This window comes from Carlito syrichta, unplaced genomic scaffold, assembly GCF_000164805.1.
Source record: "Carlito syrichta isolate Samal-C Ts95f unplaced genomic scaffold, Tarsius_syrichta-2.0.1 Scaffold103341, whole genome shotgun sequence".
Lineage (NCBI taxonomy): Eukaryota > Metazoa > Chordata > Mammalia > Primates > Tarsiidae > Carlito > Carlito syrichta.
The window spans coordinates 258112-275838 of NW_007047437.1; the positions used below are offsets into that span (position 1 = coordinate 258112).

Sequence of the window (17727 nt, forward strand, 5' to 3'; positions counted from 1 at the left end):
CATTTATTTTATATATATATATATATATATATATATATATATATATATATATATAAATTTTTTATTTTTTTTATTTTTTTTTTTTTTTTGAGAAAGCAGGATTTATAAAGAAGACAGAAAAGCTCCCACAGTGGGAGGGGACCTGAGGAGGATACCCTGGAAAAACATTTAATTCAATGTTACCTGGAGAGTAAGCACGCAATAAATGTTGGATATTATAACCTCTCCATGGTACTCAGCAATGAAATACCTAGAATTTTTTGGGGAGGAAGGTATGTTAGGTTACAGTACAGGAAGCAATGCAAGAACTAAATTGTAAAAACTGAGATCTGTTAACATTCCCTCTAAAAACAAGGAAAAAAGAAAGAAAAGAGAGAATAAAGAAAAGAAAAAGAAAAAAGCCTATCTGGCAAGAGCTTCTGAAACTTTCAATGGGGAATGATTGCTTTATTATAAAAAAAATAATAACCACTTATATACCATATCCTGTGCCAAGCACTTTATAGGCATTCTCCCATTTAATTCTCATAAAAATACTACAGAGTAACCAGTTTTGCAAAACTGATGAAGTAAGTGAATGATTAATACATTTTGAAGAAGGCAACTCTGAGGCTTAGACAGTTTTAATCCCTGTATCAGGGTCACTGAATACGATGTGAAATATGGAGCCTAGAATCCAGGTCTGCTTGTGGCAGGACCTCTGAATAAGTCATACGATTTTTTTTTTTTTTTTTGAATTGGTGTCTCACTCTGTCGCCCAGATTGGAGTGCAGTGGCTGCTCCCGGCCACCGCGGCCTCGACCTGCTGGGCTCTGGCGATCCTTCCGCCTCAGCCTTCCAAGTGGCTGGAACTACAGGCGCGCACTACCACGCCCGGCTAATTTTTGATTTATTGTAGAGACAGGTCTTGCCAAGTTGCCTAGGCGGGTCTCAAACCGCAGGCTCAGGCAATCCACTCACTTCAACCTCCCAAGGCGTGGGATTACAGGCTGAGCCACCGAGCCCGGCTAAGTCATACAATATTTACGAATTTATAACAGACATGCAATATAATTCTTCAAGCAGAAATATAATTTTAGCATTTATTTGTAATCAGAGAATCAGAAAAATGTATATTATATTGGTAATCACCAAAACTGGACATTTTAAGGAACTCATGTGGTAAACTAAGATAATAGCTCTGACAAGGAGAATGTTGTCAAACAATTGAGAGAAAATGATTTAAAGTAGATGTCAAAAATTAAGGGCTATCAAAAAAATAATTCCTACAGGTCAGGTGCCATCTCGAAAAAAGGAATAATATGATTTCCACCGCAATTACATATTTTTGATAGATAGTCTCCAGTTCTTTCTGGTACAAGAGAAGTTATAAATTAAATTAATCAGTAATATTATTCTGCCTTTTGTGCTCACTTTAAGGGAGCAAGTAGCTACTGAATTAGAAAGCCAAAGGAGAAGTCATTTTATATTTGAACTTGAAAAGTTTATGATTAATTGCCTCAGCAGAATAAAAGTGTGACTAGATAAACTTCTTTCTTAAACTATTGTATCAAAGCTTCAGATTTATTAATTTCTAATTCATGCATATACTCTTAACATCCCCCTATGTATAAGTAAGTTCAAGTTCAAATGAAACATTGACTGGCCTTAAAACATATAATAGTGAATATTTATCGAACAAATGAAAAGGTAATGGCAAGACTGGTAAACTTTAGATATTTAACTTTTTGTTTTTCTATAATGGCTATCAAGTATTTAATTATAGCCTTAAAATCAAAAGTTACATTTTTTAAAAACCAAATTGATTCAAAATAGTTTTACATAAAGTGGGATCATTAAATGTAATTGCGGTGGTGTTATTTTTATTTCTCTGGTGCTCATCATGAATTCTTAAATACACATCTTTTAAAAATATGTATTTACTATTCCTGATAATTACATGACTCCATTTGGAAAACATATAAAGAAAATATTTAAAAATTATCCATGATTTCACAATTTATTCATAAGTATGAGAAAATGTATTTATTTATTTTGGAAATTATATCAAGTCTCAAATTATTTCAGGATGTGAAACCTGAAACCTTATCCAAGGGTGCCACTTGGTGGTGAAAATCAATAATAGCAAGCTAAAATCCAGAGCATTCTTAATTGAATACAGAGTATCATTGAAGCTTAATTGGAAAATCAAAACAAGTTTTTCAAATAAGAATTTTAAAATTTTATTTCTATATTCTTTTTTCACTAGTTAAAATTTTGTATATTAAGTTATGACAATGGAAATTATTAAAACATGACAATAACGTCAGTGTTGTTAACTGTAATGGCTATCAAAATATTTATATCTGAACCTTAAACTCATGAGGTATCACTGATTTATTTTGGATTGGTTTTTATGTTTGTCTTATTTAGTATTTCATTTGTCCCGATGTTTATCACTGTGTCTTCTTGTGCTGTGTGCTTACTACATATTTTTAAATGAACAAATGCTAGCAATTGTTAAATTGTTGCCCAAGTTAAACAAAATACTAAAACAGTATTTAAGAAACACATACATTGAAATTTTTGCCTGATGATTTTGAAAAATAGACAATTGTAGTCAGTGATGTTTCTTCCTTTACATTTGCTGTTCTAAAAACCTGCTACGCCCATTATGTTTTCTCTCATTAAGCTTTAAGTAGGAAGAGATACTCCTGAGAATGATGTATAAATGAGTCCAAAAGCAATTGCTAGCGTTAGAACGATCTTCCAGAAGGTGGATCGAACATTTATGGTGTTTTTACTTAAATTTTGCATGGTATATTTAGCAGTGAAGTCTAACTTTGTAGTTTGTCTTACAAGAGAGGGAAGGTGACTGGGCAAGCTTCCTTGGTCTTTTGTAGGTTAAAAAGACAGAATTAAGTTTGATAATTTATTTTAAATTAAATAGTCTCACCTTTTTTTTTCAATTTAGAGAATTGATTTCATCTGTCCATCTACAAAGAGCTAAAAATATCCCTTTGATATTTTTATTCAACTAAGTTGCATATTTATCCAGATGACTAGATTTCTACCAGAGGGAGGTCATTATTTGATGGAATGAGCTGAAACCTGATTTAGCAAGTCCCGAGACTGAGCCTGCAGTCTGGACTCTGCTCTGGATTGGTTGAAGGGCAGCTATGCAAATCTCTGTGGCATCCTCTGTGAAGGGAGAGAGTGCATTAAGTGGCCACAAAGTACTTTACATTTTTATGGTCGAATTTATTAGTTATTTCTTATTTAGGATTCCACTTATTTATTTTTCTCTCTTTTTAAGGCACTGAGTTCTTTTTCTTTCCTTTTAAATTTTTTGTCTTTTTTTAATTTTTGCAAAGGTTATTTACAGGAGCCAGCACACTGTAATTATTATTTTAAAGAACATAAATAGGCTGCAAATATGAAGTTTCAGCTAAATTAGGACAATTTATGTCCCCCAATTTACTTATACAGACTTCACTGCAGCTGTTAAGTAACTAGCTTATAAAGTATGGTTATCAGATTTCCAAACTGTATTTTTGAGATTATTCAATACATTACATCAAAGATAGCTTTTTCAAATTCAAAAGCCTATTGTTTTTTTAAAGTAAGATCTCTGTTGTGCTCACTTTGTTTCCCCTTGAAATGAGTAAAATCTGAGTGATACTTACTGTTCTTGCAAACCAAAACACAATTTGAAGAAAGTATTAAAGGTTTGAGTGCCAATTTTACTAACACTTTCAGACATATAGGGAAAAAATATCACAAGATATAATTTCAAAATACAAAATTTATAGCTCTCTGCAAATGCCCAATTGTTATTTTTTAAAGTAAAATTTTGGTTCAGAAACTGAAGGAGGATTGGTAGGTTTACTGTAAATTTATAGTTAGAATTAGTTAAGTTAAAAGAACTAGAATTATAGTTAATATACAGAAGGCATAAACATCAATACTGCATCAATTGTTGCATGTGTATTTTTCTAATAAAAATATTTTTTAAAAATCCTATCTAGTTAAAACTAGTCTTTCTTGACTGAAAGCTCACTTTGGTTTTTTTAATGGGGAAAGTTTATAAGAATTTATAGCAAAAAAAGAGCTGGGCAACTTGAAAGCATAATATTTTTATAATGTATATGCATCCATCTTCAGATTTTATATGACCGTCTTAAACAATCTTAAATGTGCCCCAGAGTTCATTCAAGCTTCTGTTTCTATATTAGTAGTTGACTTCTAAAATTAAAGATTTCTAAGTAGGTCTTTAGGCTTCTAAATGTTTTGTCTTTCTAGAGAAGAGGCAGGTAGGGGTCAGTGATCAATTTGCTTTTTAAATACACTGTGGGTCGGGTTCGGTGGCTCCGCCTGTAATCCTAACACTTTGGGAGGCCGAGACAAGTGAATTGCCTTTGCCTGCTTGCTCGAGACCGGCTTGACGAGACCTTGTCTCTACAGCAAAATAAAAATAAAAAATCATCCGGGCATGGCAGCACGTGCCTGTAGTTCCAGCTACTTGGAAGGCTGAAGCCGAAGGATTGGCAGAGCCCAGCAGGTCGATGCTGCGGTGGCCATTAGTGTGCCACTGCACGCCGGCCCAGGCAGCAAACTGAGACTCCAACTTAAAACAATAAAAAATAAAAATAAATAAATACATGAATACATTGGACCTAGACAACCTACTAAGACACCAGTGATATTCCTACACAGGTTGTTCTTCCTGCATTGCTTCCCAATCTTTTTCCCTTATTGTATTTACTTCTCTACCTTGACTCTCCATATCACCATGCTTAATTATAGGACTTGTAATATGTATGCTTTTCAGTTAGTGAAATACTGCCCTTTGATTCTCTTCAAATCACATGAACTACCTCTCCAAATCCTTCAACATATGTATTTTGTCTATTCCTTACCTTCAAAGCATAAAATAAATGCCTTAAATTAATAATTATAGCAAAGTATAAGTTCTATGCTCTTACTTCGTACTTCATTTAAAGTAGAAGTAAAAGCATTAGAACCTAGAGCTCACATATTCTGAAGTATAACACATATCAATATAAGTATTGTTTTATAATTAAGAGGGAATTATACCTAAAGCCCAATGAATATTTATTGATTAATGTCTGTACCAAAATCAGCCAGACTTGGGGCATTTTAGGAGGTAGAGGTGAGAGGACTGCCTTAGGCCAGGGAGGTTGAGACCAGCCCAGGCCATTTGGCAAGACCTCATTTCTACAATAAATCTGAAAATTAGCCTGGCATGGTGGTTCATGCCTGTGGTTCCAGCTACTAGGAAGGCTGAAGCAGAAGGATCGCCTGAGCCCAGCAGATCGAGGCTGCAGTGGCTGTGAGTGTGCCACTGTACTCCAACCTGGGTGTCAGAGTGAGACTCCAATGCAATAAAATAAAATAAAAATAGCGTCTCTACCAAAATTCTTAGCGATGGCCATTTTAGAAAGGAGTACTACAGTTAAGTTAATGTAAAGAGAATCACGAAAAGCTCTTTTTAAACCTACTTTTCAGTCCAATGAAAAAATAAAATCATAAAAAATATGATCACATTAATAGAAGTTTTAATGCAGAATCATTGGGTGCGCATAAAATGAAGGGAATTGTTGGGATGCCCATAAAATGAAGTTTAAGACACATACCATAAAATTCCTCTGGTAATGAATATTCTCTCTGTTAAAATCGATCACATAGCCATTGAAGGACCAAACAAATGTGAGATCCAAGGCGGGATCAAAGGATGCAGCACACTGCATGGTGGCATTTTCTCCAACCGTGATATCGGCATTAATTGGGGCCAATATAATTCGTGTGGGATCTATATATGTTAAAATAAAAGAGTAAAGCACAATTCAAGAAAATATAAGACACTGCATTACCTGAAGAATAAAAACCAATATATTTTGATTTCTCCGTACAAAGGAGTGCAACGATGTTTTCACATCCAAATTCCAAGAACAATTTCATCAAGCAAGATAATTATCCAAAATGCTTTTGAAATAGAAACTTATAATACATAGACTGTTTTATAAGCTTAGCACTGACTCAAATTTTTTAATACGTCAGAAATTAAACAACATCAAACCTACCTGTGATAACAAGAGTTCCAGTGCTGTTAGCTTTTCCCCTATTGTTTTCTGCAAAGCATGTATAGATACCACCATCATTTCTTGTAATGTTATTGATTTCCAAGCTACCATCTTCCCAAATAAGTATTCTATTGAAATAAAAAATATATAATTCACAAAATTAATTTAGTAAAATCCGTTGCTATTACATCTTAGATAACAAACACTAGTATTTTCAATTATTACATTTCATACAAATCACGTGGCCATAGACTTTTTATAAGTTGAAACATTCCAGCCTTTACTTTTAACATTCTTTCTCAGCGTTGACAATTTGAGAAAGCCACCTTCATCTTTTTCTTGAACTTGTGGCAGTCTTCTAACTGATTTCTCACTATGGGACCGGCTCAAACCAGTCACAGACCTGAAAGAAATGAGCCCAGTTCCTCCAGAAACGCAGCCTCAGGAGTTCAGTTCAGATTTAGAAGCTAGGACAGACTCATTTCCACGACTTCAGAGAAATATAAGAATATTTTATTTTAGAAACTTGAAAAAACACTATGTTAAAACCTCCTTTAGTAACAAATTCTGAAACAAATTAATATTTAGGAAATCTTTTTTAAACATAGACTAAATCTGTCATACTTACATATTTCCCTGCCTGTCTGTCTCTTATCTATGGGTTGGAGACCAAAAACTCACTAAGTTATATTACATAGTAACTCACACTTATATTCAATATTGGATTGCCTGTCATTGGATTTTTTAACTTTCTTTAAATGGACCATTTTCAAGATTTTATCTTTCAAAGTTTGCCAAAAAAAAACCCAAAAACAAAACAAAAACAAAAACAAAACATGCAAACATGTATTCCATTTTAAGGGCAGAGTCCGATAAAAGAAAAATACTATTTATTTACCTTACTAGTAAAAATCTCAATCTAAGAAAATACCAAAAGTTCCACTAATAATATATTTCAGAATGTACCTTTCCTTCTTGAATGATCCTGTCCCAACTTAATGTTATTTTCAAAATAATTGTTGTTCTTGAAGAAGAAATGCAGTATCAAAATAATATAACAATAAAAATAATTATTTGGCATCATGGAAACTTTGAGAATATGCCTCTTTCTTCAACTGTGAGTAGTATAATTGACTGACTGCCCAGACACCTCACTCAGTAATCCATCACTTTGCTTAGCCAAAGCCAAACTTTCCACAGGCTATTCACAGCCAATGACTGAGCATGGGAGGAATTTTAAAGCAGGGTTGCTCCTGGAAGACAGTAAACTCTTCTGAGTGTCTTTGACCAGAAGACTCCCTGGAGGCCTCCCCATATTCTTAGAACTGCAGTTCAGTTCAAGTCATTTCAACCCAACCATTTTTCCCTTCCTTCTCTCTCTCCTTCATCTGAGCATCTCAGTCAAATAGCTCTTTCAGCCTCCACCCATGCATTGTCATTAATAATTTTTCATACATGGCTAGTTCTGTCCTGGCGTCTGCTTTTTGGCAGACACAAATGAAAACAGTGCCAGTATTAATATGCCACACTTTTCCCCACTAAGCCCCAGGATAAGTCCTTTGCCAAATTTCCATCCCCCTCCCATTTAATTATTTTGCAAATAAAACAACAAAACTTATAGCAAGTGGCAGTGGAAAAAACAGAGATCCCTTCTAGGTTCCACATTAATATTTTTAGCTTACTTATGTTCGCTCCCAATTGATCTTTATCATCTTTAAAGTGTTTACATATAAATGTCTCATTTATATTTTCAGGGGCCTCTCCTTTGACACTAAAATTACTTTTTAGTAAGCATATTTAGGGAACTTGATCTTTTTTTGGCAATAACGCTCCTTATTCTTAAATCAATGTAAATGAAACTCTCAGGATCTTATGCTTGTTTCCAGATAATATGATATGGATCAGCAGTCAAACTAGGGATGATTTGGTCTTTAACCAATTGGTCACTTACTGTTGCTAAAATTACTCCATGATAAGCTCTACATTATTTGTTAATTGCTAAACACATCATCTCTGGAGTAGAAAAGAATCATGGATATCCCCTCCTATAAGTGGCTCAGATAAAGTTCACTTTAGAGGTAATAGCAGTCCATTGAATATAAATTAACAACTAAATTAATTCTGTGAATTACAAAAAAATTCTATTGGAGAATGTGTCTTATTTGAGCCCAAAATAAAATCATAAAATTGAGAACTTAATTACAATTTATCAAGACACAGGACTCCTCCCTACTGAGAGAAATACTGCATAAACCATTTGCTAGACCACTAACCAGACACAGACATTTTTGTTATGTGGAACTATTTTTTGTAACTATAGTCATTAGAATGAGATTATATTTATGCTTACAGACCATTACTTAATTACACCTTGGGTATTCTTTTCAAAAATAAATATCAAAATATATTTGTCTAACTTTGTATATATACTATTTCACAACATTCAAACTTATTTCTGCACAAATACTGTATATACTATAAACAGTATTTAAACTGAGATATTAATTGATTAAGGTTGTGAGCAAAAACTGGATTTGTATACTCTCATCAAGGAATTAATGTGATTTGGTTTTAAATTCTTTAAAAATATTAAAATAAAATCACCATTGTAAAATTTTAGGAGCTAGATCTTTTTCTCTTTTTTGAACATATACTGATATTTAGGAAAAATGAGTAAATGAAACATGGTTCTAGCAATTCTAGGTTGGGTAGGCCCATGAATCTTCCTCAGAGTCAGAGTAAGATTCTGTCATAAGAGAGGAAAAACTAATGGTGGGGCCAATGGGGAATGCTCTGATCTGGATTGTGGAAGAAGTGAGCTCCAATCAATGAGGGTGCCCTTTGATCATGGTCTCTGTGTTGCTCATTGTTTGACCATTAATGTTTCAGCAGCAAATTAAACAAATTAAATCTTCCGTTAACACTTATTATTTTAGTATCACTTTGTCAAGTTTTAACAGCTGTTAGGTCAACATATTAACTGTAAAAGTTAACGTGTTGAGGGGAGCCTCTGCTCTCTCTGCCCCTTACCACCCTCCCACCCCCCATGTATAGCCATATTTGTGCTCATCCTACTAAGAGAACTATGTTGACATATTCTTATTTCATGTCAACATGACACAAGATCAAGTTCTAGTTTGGATATCAACAATGTAATTTTTTCAGAAGGTCACTTTAACTTTACCAGGTTTAGACACATCAAAATTGGGATAATATCCACATGATTTACTTTATTGGATTATTGTATTAAAAGATCTACTTTCTACACTTTTTCTAGAATATCCTTTTAAAAAGCAAACATTATCTTATTCCTCCTTTGTTTAGGACTTTAAATGTACTTCCATAATTCTTAGATGAGGCCCAAGTTTCTTACTATAGAAAACTTTGTCCCTTATGATCTGATTTACTAAGCCTCATCTCTTACAAGTCTCTTCATTTTTCTCTAAAGACAACTCATACCAATCTTGCAATTTCTTTCACATTCTATACACCTTGCCTGCCCTCACTTCCTGGAACACAGTCTCACTACAATCTCACTACAATCTCCACATCTTTTTCTCCTATTCCTTATCTTGGCTTTCTCCTCTTCATATGTTGGTTCTCAATATAACTTTATCTGGGATAGTTATGGAAACTATTCAGTATTACTTTTATAGAAATAAACTTTGTAAGTCATATATTTCTATTGTGTTTTGTCCCAAAGCCACCAAAAAACATTATCAAACAATCAATTTGTTAGGAAGATGATGAGAACATCTTTTCATTTGATGATGGGAAGAGATGACCTATAATTTGAAATCACCTTTTACTTTCCTACCAAAATACATAACAGGCTAATTGCATAAAACTAAATAAAATATAAATAGATCTAGATGCCCATGCTAGATGAAAATAAATTAGAAATCCTATTTCATTTCCCATTGTCCATTGGCTTAGCAATTTATTTTTTAAAATCTTAAAAAAAAAAGAACCCTGATTATAGATACTGACAAGGATGAGGATATTTCTGTTCATCTGGTAACTTCTGTGGGAAAATGTTGAAACAAGCATTATGAATATGAAAACAAGTCTTCAATAAAATAAACTTTCCCAAGTAGTTCATTGCATTTCTAGTATCTAAACTGACCTGCTACTATTGACTAGCCACTCTGTCCCTTTACTCCATGAAAATTTTGGTTTTGGTGCAGCTTTAGGTTTGCATTCAATGATCACCCTTCCGCCTTTGGCAGCCAAGATCTTTTTCTTCATAGGATTCATTTCAAAAGTTGGAGCCAGAGCTAAAAGGAAAACAAATTATTATTTTTCTTTTTTAATAATAAAGCCTAAACATTCCATCTATATTATGACGTCTTTTATTCCCTTTAGTTTAATAGTTAAATAGAAAGAGTTAAGCTCAGTAAATTTAATCAACTATGACCCAGTTAAGAAGAAGAAGGCATGATAAATAAGTGCTCAATAAGTGTTTGTTGAATGAACAAATGAGTAAACTGAATAAGTTAGAAAGAAAGAGGGGGCATGGTTACTAAAGATATACTAAACAAGAATAGATTGAGTCAAATATGAAGATACCAGGAACTACTGATCTGAGGAGAATCAAATTTCTCAGTTTGTTTAATTACATCATTAAATGATTTGAAGATTTTAGGCTTCAATATATAAAGATCTTTCACTCTTAGCTGATGAGTTTTTATTCTTTTCTTTTGTAGTGAAGAAATATAAATAGGAACTTTAACAGAAAACAGAAAGTTTATATTTTGAAAAAAATTCAAACTCACCTTTCTTCTCTCAGGGTCAAAATGATTTTACATTCGGTTGTACCAAAGATATCTGAGCCTACAATGCTTGCTTGATAGCCAAAGAAACCAGGGTAAGTATATCACCAAAAACTTAAGACTTTAGGGAGAAAGAAATAGAGTTTGATCCTCAACATTGCAGTAAGTGGCAGGGAATGTTAAAAGTAAGATGCCTTTAATTTTTTTTGTTTTTGTTTTTTTTTTTTGAGTTGGAGTCTCACTCTGTCGCCCAGACTGGAGTGCAGTGGCCGCTCCCAGTCACTGCAGCCTCGACCTGCTGGGCTCCGGCGATCCTTCCGCCTCAGCCTTCCGAGTAGCCAGAGTTACAGGCATGCGCTACCACGCCCGGCTGATTTTTTGATTTATTGTAGAGATGAGGTCTCGCTGCCCAGGCGGGTCTCGAACCCGCGGGCTCAGGCAATCCACTCACCTCAGCCTCCCAAAGGCGCGGGATTACAGGCTGAGCCACCGAGCCCGGCTGCCTTTAACTTTTTGAGGACAATTTTCTTTCATGTTTTCTTACAATTCTCTCATTTCCTATCATTTTGTTTTAGTGTCATTCAATTTGTAGTGATACCAACGTTTTGAAGAGTTTCATTTAATGCAACAAGAATAAAATTGCCCACAGCAAGTCACTGCTTTATTTTTTCAGTAACCAGTTCTACAAGAGAGAGCCTGGCTGTGGATTCATTGCTTACAGTTTAAATAAACCTGGTGACGACTCCTTCAAATAACATAAAAAGACATGATATAGTAAGACCTTAGTAAAGTAGTTGTGATGAAAATAAGGAGAATATAAAAGAACTGAGAAACACTTCTGGTGTAAACTAAAGAAGATTAGTGGTTGTACTGGAGGAAGAAGGGATATGGTGGACTCTCAGAGAATATTTGAGAAGAAGAAGATGTGTGTGTGTGTGTGGTGTGTGTGTGTGAGAGAGAGAGAAAGAGATAACGAATTCAGTTTCAGACATGCTAAGAGTTTGGGTAATCTGCAGGGTTATCCAAACAAATATTTCTACTAGAAAGTATATTAGCATCTAAGTCCATCCAGGTTGTTACGAAGTTCATAATTTTGTATCTATCACAGAAACAAAGAACTGAGTACCACATGTTCTCACACATAAGTGGACCTTGAACAACTATCATAATACTATAAGAAAGGGATTGGCAGTAGTGGGAAAATGCCAGAGGATGGGGGGAGAACTCCTCATCTACAAGGGTACCTACATAATGAACATTTGTATACCTAACCCTGAATTGTACCCCACATCTTCAAAATTAAAAATTTTTTAAAATGAAAGTATATTAAGCCTGAAACTGAGGATAAAGATCTGGGCCAGAGATGTAAATTATGGGGTCACTGATAGTTAAAAGGAGAACAAATTAATTAACAATTTGAACATAAAAAAATAAAAATCCAGGTATAGAATATGTAAAGGGAAATAGGGGAGAAAATGGAACTGAACCAAAAGAATAGAACTCAGAGAGAGCAAGATTTCTAGCCAGGCTGAGAAGGGAGTGAGGGGGAAAAAAAGGACAATAAAGGAGATGGAGACAAAATGGTTGGAAGATCCAAGAGCTTGGAGCCACTGAAGACAAGACAGATAACAGTTCAAGAATAAAACAGAACTAGGAGAGGCAGCCGGAAGAATTATGTACACTTAACACACACACACACACACACACACACACACACACACACACACACACACACACAGGAATAGCTATTGTTAACAAGTATCAGGGAAGGTGAAAAAGAATAAATATAAGGCAGAGAGGTAATGAGATTGTTTCACTTTTGGATAGTAGGAATGACACTTCCTCCTCTGCCTAAAGAGTACTGAAAAGACAAATGTACTGAAGAGATAACTTTGAGTAAGGGATGGGAAGTTGAAATACTTTATGCCAAAAGGTTTCAATTTCATAATGAGTAAGAAGACAATATGAAAGCAGGAGTGGAAAGCAAGAGTCAGAGTATGGTAAGGGACTTGCCGAATGTCCTTAAGGTTTTGAATAGCAACTGGTGATGAAGCAAGCCCCAAAAGTGCCAAAGACTTATCTGAGCTGAGTCACGTGTGGTGGTTTAGCCTCAGCCTTCATTGTGATGTGCTCCGGCAGGCAGTGCTCGGCTGCCTGGGCGTCTGGGAGGATGAGGCTTGTCAAAACCGCCATGTATAAATTTTGCCTAATTATTTTTTAAAACGTGAAAAACTATTATACTCTACATTGTCTCAGATTTATTATATACTTCATCTTCTTGGTTAAAAAATGACTCAATTTTATGAAATAAGAATTTTTATGCAGTTGAAATTTTCAACTGACGTAAGAAAAAGTTAAAAATTTGCTTTTTTTCAACCTAAATGTTCTTCAAAGAAAGGAAAAAAATACTATTTCATTGTAAACAATTTTTAAAGTTTGTAACTTTGGAAATTAAAGAAAATAAAGTGAAATCAAATCAAAGTAATGCCAAACCAAATGTAATCTATGACTTTTCTATCTTTTTTTTTTTTTTTTTTTGAGTTGAAGTCTCACTCCGTTGCCCAGGCTGGAATGCAGTGGCATACTCACAGTCGCCCCAGTGTCACCCTGCTAGGCTCAGGGGATCCTTCCATCTCAGCCTTCCAGGTAGCTGAAACTACAGGCGCGAGCTACCATGCCTGGCTAATTTTTTGATTTATTGCAGAGATGAGGTCTCACCAAGTTGCCCAGGCTGTTCTTGAACCGTGGGCTTAGGCAATGCCCTCACCTCGGCTTCCAAAAGTACTGGGATTACAGGCTTGAGAATTCTATCACTTTTATATGTTGTTTCCTTGATGAATGCTTCACAGAAGTTAGAAGTGATACTGACCCAAGATCTTCAGCTCAGCATTTGCATAAATGGCTCCATGTGTGTTTTCAGCGATGCACTGATACATTCCAGCGTTTTCAAAAGTCACGTCATACAGTCTTAATTCTCCTTTATGATACTGAAAAGAATAAAAGTAAAACAACACATATTCTCAATAAACATTAGCAGAAATGTTTTCACTTAGGTTTGGGCTTGGCAATCTCTCAATTTACGTACATTATGTCCATCTGCCCCAACTGTTACCTAAAATGAGTCAATTGGGATATTCATGGCATGGGAAAGTAAAGCCCACTTACCATGCCCAAAGGCTCTTGTTTTATTCATCCTAAGAGTTGAGAGTTCACCTTTTCCCCTCTTGGACCATCTGGGAGATTACAGTGGGAAAGTAGAGAAGGATCCTACTGCTGCTACATGTCCCCAAGCCTAAAGGTAGGACTTAGAGCTTCACTCTTACCTCTGTCTCTGTGGGGTTCAGGAAAATAGTGGTAAGAAAAAGAGGACAATACCAGGTAGTGGAGATGGATGAGTAGAAAGAGGGTGGAAAAGTAGAACAAAGGAACAAATAAGGAGAGAGAGAGAGAGAGAGAGAAGGTAGAGTAAGAATACAGAAAGTTGTTTTAACTGAAAGAAGATATTTATGTTCAGTTTCTTGTCTGCCTCTTTCAGAGTTTTTATATTTCTAGGCCCAAGTTCCCTAACTCTGTTGATTCTCTGGCTACATTTTTCCCAAGGACCACCCTGAAATGTGGCTTGAACATTGACTCAGGAACAGCAAAGCATTTGAACATTACATACCGCATATCCATTTTTCAGCCATCGGATTGTAGGAATGGGCTTCCCTGTGGCCACACAAGGCCAGTAAAGATCACTGCCTATGTCCACCTCTGTGTCATTGATATGTTCTACCCACTCGGGAAATGCTAAAAAGTAAGAAATATTATAAATGTTAAATATAAGTCTCAACTTCCAAACTAATCTCAATAATCTAAATATTATGTTTAATTAAACTTATTCTGAAGAATACATCAAATTTTATGTGTCCTGAAATCACTGCTAAAATTATTAAAATTGTATTTGTAAAGGTCTGTATCCTATGCAAATCCAACATTGTTAAAACATGAGGAACTAAACTCAATTAGTAATTATTTTTTTATTTATAAACTATGTTTTTTTTGAAAAGTGAATTCATGATTAGCACTAAAATAATTTATTTTTTCACTCATAACAAACCTTTTGCATGTGTCAAAATGACAATTAAGGTGATAAAAATTATGTTTCAATTGATTATAACATCCATCTCTTAAGTTTTCAAATAAAACTTTGGATTTTCTCCCACTCCTTCAGGCATTTATTATCTTCATGGAACTTTCAGCTAGTGGCTATGGTAGCATCCTACTGTAGGACTAAAAAACTAACTTGGACACTTAAATACTCTTTCCACATTAGAAACCACATACAGTGGATATGGCTGATGAAATTTATGTGTGAGTGAAATTGATTTGTTTTGTTATTTGATAAGACTTACTTATCAAATCTAGAAAAATGAAAAATGTTAAACATTTTCCCAAATAAAATTTCTAGAGAATAAGCAAACGAACAATCTGAAAGTCTTGTGAGTATTTTAGCTATCTAAGGAGTCCAAACAGATGTAGGTAAATAAATTAATATAAAATAAGAAGTTAAAAAGAAGCCGGGCTCGGTGGCTCAACCTGTAATCCTGCACCTTTGGGAGGCTGAGGTGAGTGGATTGCCTGAGCCCGTGAGTTCGAGACTCGCCTGGGCAGCGAGACCTCATCTCTACAATAAATCAAAAAATCAGCCGGGCGTGGTAGCGCATGCTTGTAATTCCAGCTACTCGGAAAGCTGAGGCGGAAGGATCACCAGAGCCCAGCAGGTCGAGGCTGCGGTGGCTGGGAGCTGCCACTGCATTCCAGTCTGGGCGACAGAGTGAGACTCCAACTCAAAAAAAAGAAGTTAAGAAGAGAGATTCCTGTGTGGGAAGTAGCATTTTATTTAAATTTTTTGAAAATAAGAACTTGTATTCATTTATGATAAAATTAATATATTCATCTTGTATAAAATATTTAACATATATATCAATTTAAAAACCAGAAAACATTTTTATGATCTCACCCAACCCATAAACATTATACACTATAATATATACATTACATATGTACACATTTATACATCTACATATTGTTTTATAGTATCTATAATTTAGTAACTTTTCACTTGTTATATTTGTAAAATATGGAGATTTTTTAAAAGTGCATATTGGTGGATATGCTAAAGTTAACTGATAGAAGTTTTATTTTATATATAATCTTAGAAATAAAAGATATCAGCACCTTTCCTATTATGGTCTCACTTGGGTAATACTGACATGTGACATTACATTATACAATGAGAATAAATAATTGAATCAACTTGATACATTTTATATATGGTTTAATTATTTAACCCTGTAGTGATTTGATTAGACCTAAAGCTAAAACTTAGTAGGCTTCACTAGTAAAGAAGAAATAACAGTCCCTTTAAATTACCTCCTATAAATACCTACTCAATCACCTAGGTTCTTCTAAAGCTTTTGATTTAGACAATTTAAAACTCTACTCTGCTGATAACCTGTGTAGTTTTCTTAAAATGTTGAATAAAAACAGATTTACCAGTTTTAAAAACCTGGTAGAAAGTGGTAGCTTTATTTCAAAAGTTTAAGGGATCTTAATCAGGGTTTTCCTCCTTTCAGGAGGCCACTCCTTATAAACTTGATATGTGTAAGTTAATATTGCTGGAGCATTGGATATACAAGTCTGAAGTTCAGGAGAAATGCCTGGGTGAGAGGTTTCAGAGTATAGAGCATGTCAAAAGCCATGACCATGGATGAGATCATAAAGGAGGTGACTGAAATAGAAATAAGTTTCAAAGATTGAACCCTGATCACTCCAGTGTTAAAAAGGCATGAAGATAGGAGGAAACAGCTAATGAGAATGAGATAATGTACAAGGAAATTAACAAAGTGTGAATTCTAGATGCCAACTATGGAAAGTGAATCATTGAGAAGAAAAGGACCAACTGTGGTCATTACTGCTTTTAGATCAGACAAAATACAGTTGAAAATTTATCATTGGCTTTAGCAACATGGAAGGTGTTGGTGATCAAAAAAAGAAATATTTCAGTGGAGAGATGGAGATGAAACACAAACTGAATGCCCTTAAGAGTGAAGAAAAATTGGAGATGGAGACAACACTTTTAGAGAGTATGGATGAATCTGTTCAGATTTTTCTTTCCTTCTGAGAGAGACAGGAAGAAGAGACATGGTACAGTAGCCAGAATTAAAAATGAATGATCTTGTTGAAGTTCTATATTTATTCAGTTGTGACCTGCAGGGTTCACACTGTGTAATATTGCAGAGATTATTTCAGCCTGAAAAATATCCAATGTAGCCTGAAAATTAAATTTTATCTTCCCAGATAAAAGTTTATTGTAATGTGTAAAAATCAAAGGATTGGGTCAAGAGAATTTTGTCAAAGAAAAATGATTTCTTTTTTTTTTTTTGAGTTGGAGTCTCACTCTGTCACCCAGACTGGAGTGCAGTGGCCGCAGCCTCGACCTGCTGGGCTCCGGCGATCCTTCCGCCTCAGCCTTCCAAGTAGCTGGAACTACAGGCGCGCGCTAGCACACCCGGCTAGTTTTTTTGATTTATTGAAGAGATGAAGTCTCGCCAAGTTGCCCAGGCGGGTCTCGAACCCGCGGGCTCAGGCAATCCACTCACCTCAGCCACCCAAAGCGCGGGATTACAGGCTGAGCCACCGAGCCCGGCAGAAAAATGATTTCTTAAACCAGTGGTTCTAAAAGTGTGGTTCCAGGACTAATAGTATTGGCATCTCTTGGAAATGTGTTAGAAATACAAATTCATGAGCCCCTATTAAATGACACCAATGGAATAAGTTTTTTTTTTTGGTTTTTTTTTTTGAGTTGGAGTCTCACTCGGTCGCCCAGA

At 34.9% G+C, this 17727-nt stretch overlaps 1 protein-coding gene across 5 annotated transcripts in view; it reads right to left on the minus strand.

Annotated features, from left to right (window-relative positions):
* CNTN1 (contactin 1) overlaps positions 1–17727 on the minus strand; it is a 370935-nt gene that overhangs the window by 113833 nt on the left and 239375 nt on the right. For all 5 annotated transcript variants that reach the window (XM_008065323.2, XM_008065329.2, XM_008065334.2 and 2 more), the window contains 5 exons: positions 14520–14644; positions 13725–13842; positions 10210–10360; positions 6084–6211; positions 5637–5812 (listed from right to left, as the gene is read on the minus strand). In XM_008065323.2, coding sequence (XP_008063514.1) covers positions 5637–5812; positions 6084–6211; positions 10210–10360; positions 13725–13842; positions 14520–14644 — 698 coding nt within the window. The remainder of the gene's footprint in view (positions 1–5636; positions 5813–6083; positions 6212–10209; positions 10361–13724; positions 13843–14519; positions 14645–17727) is intronic.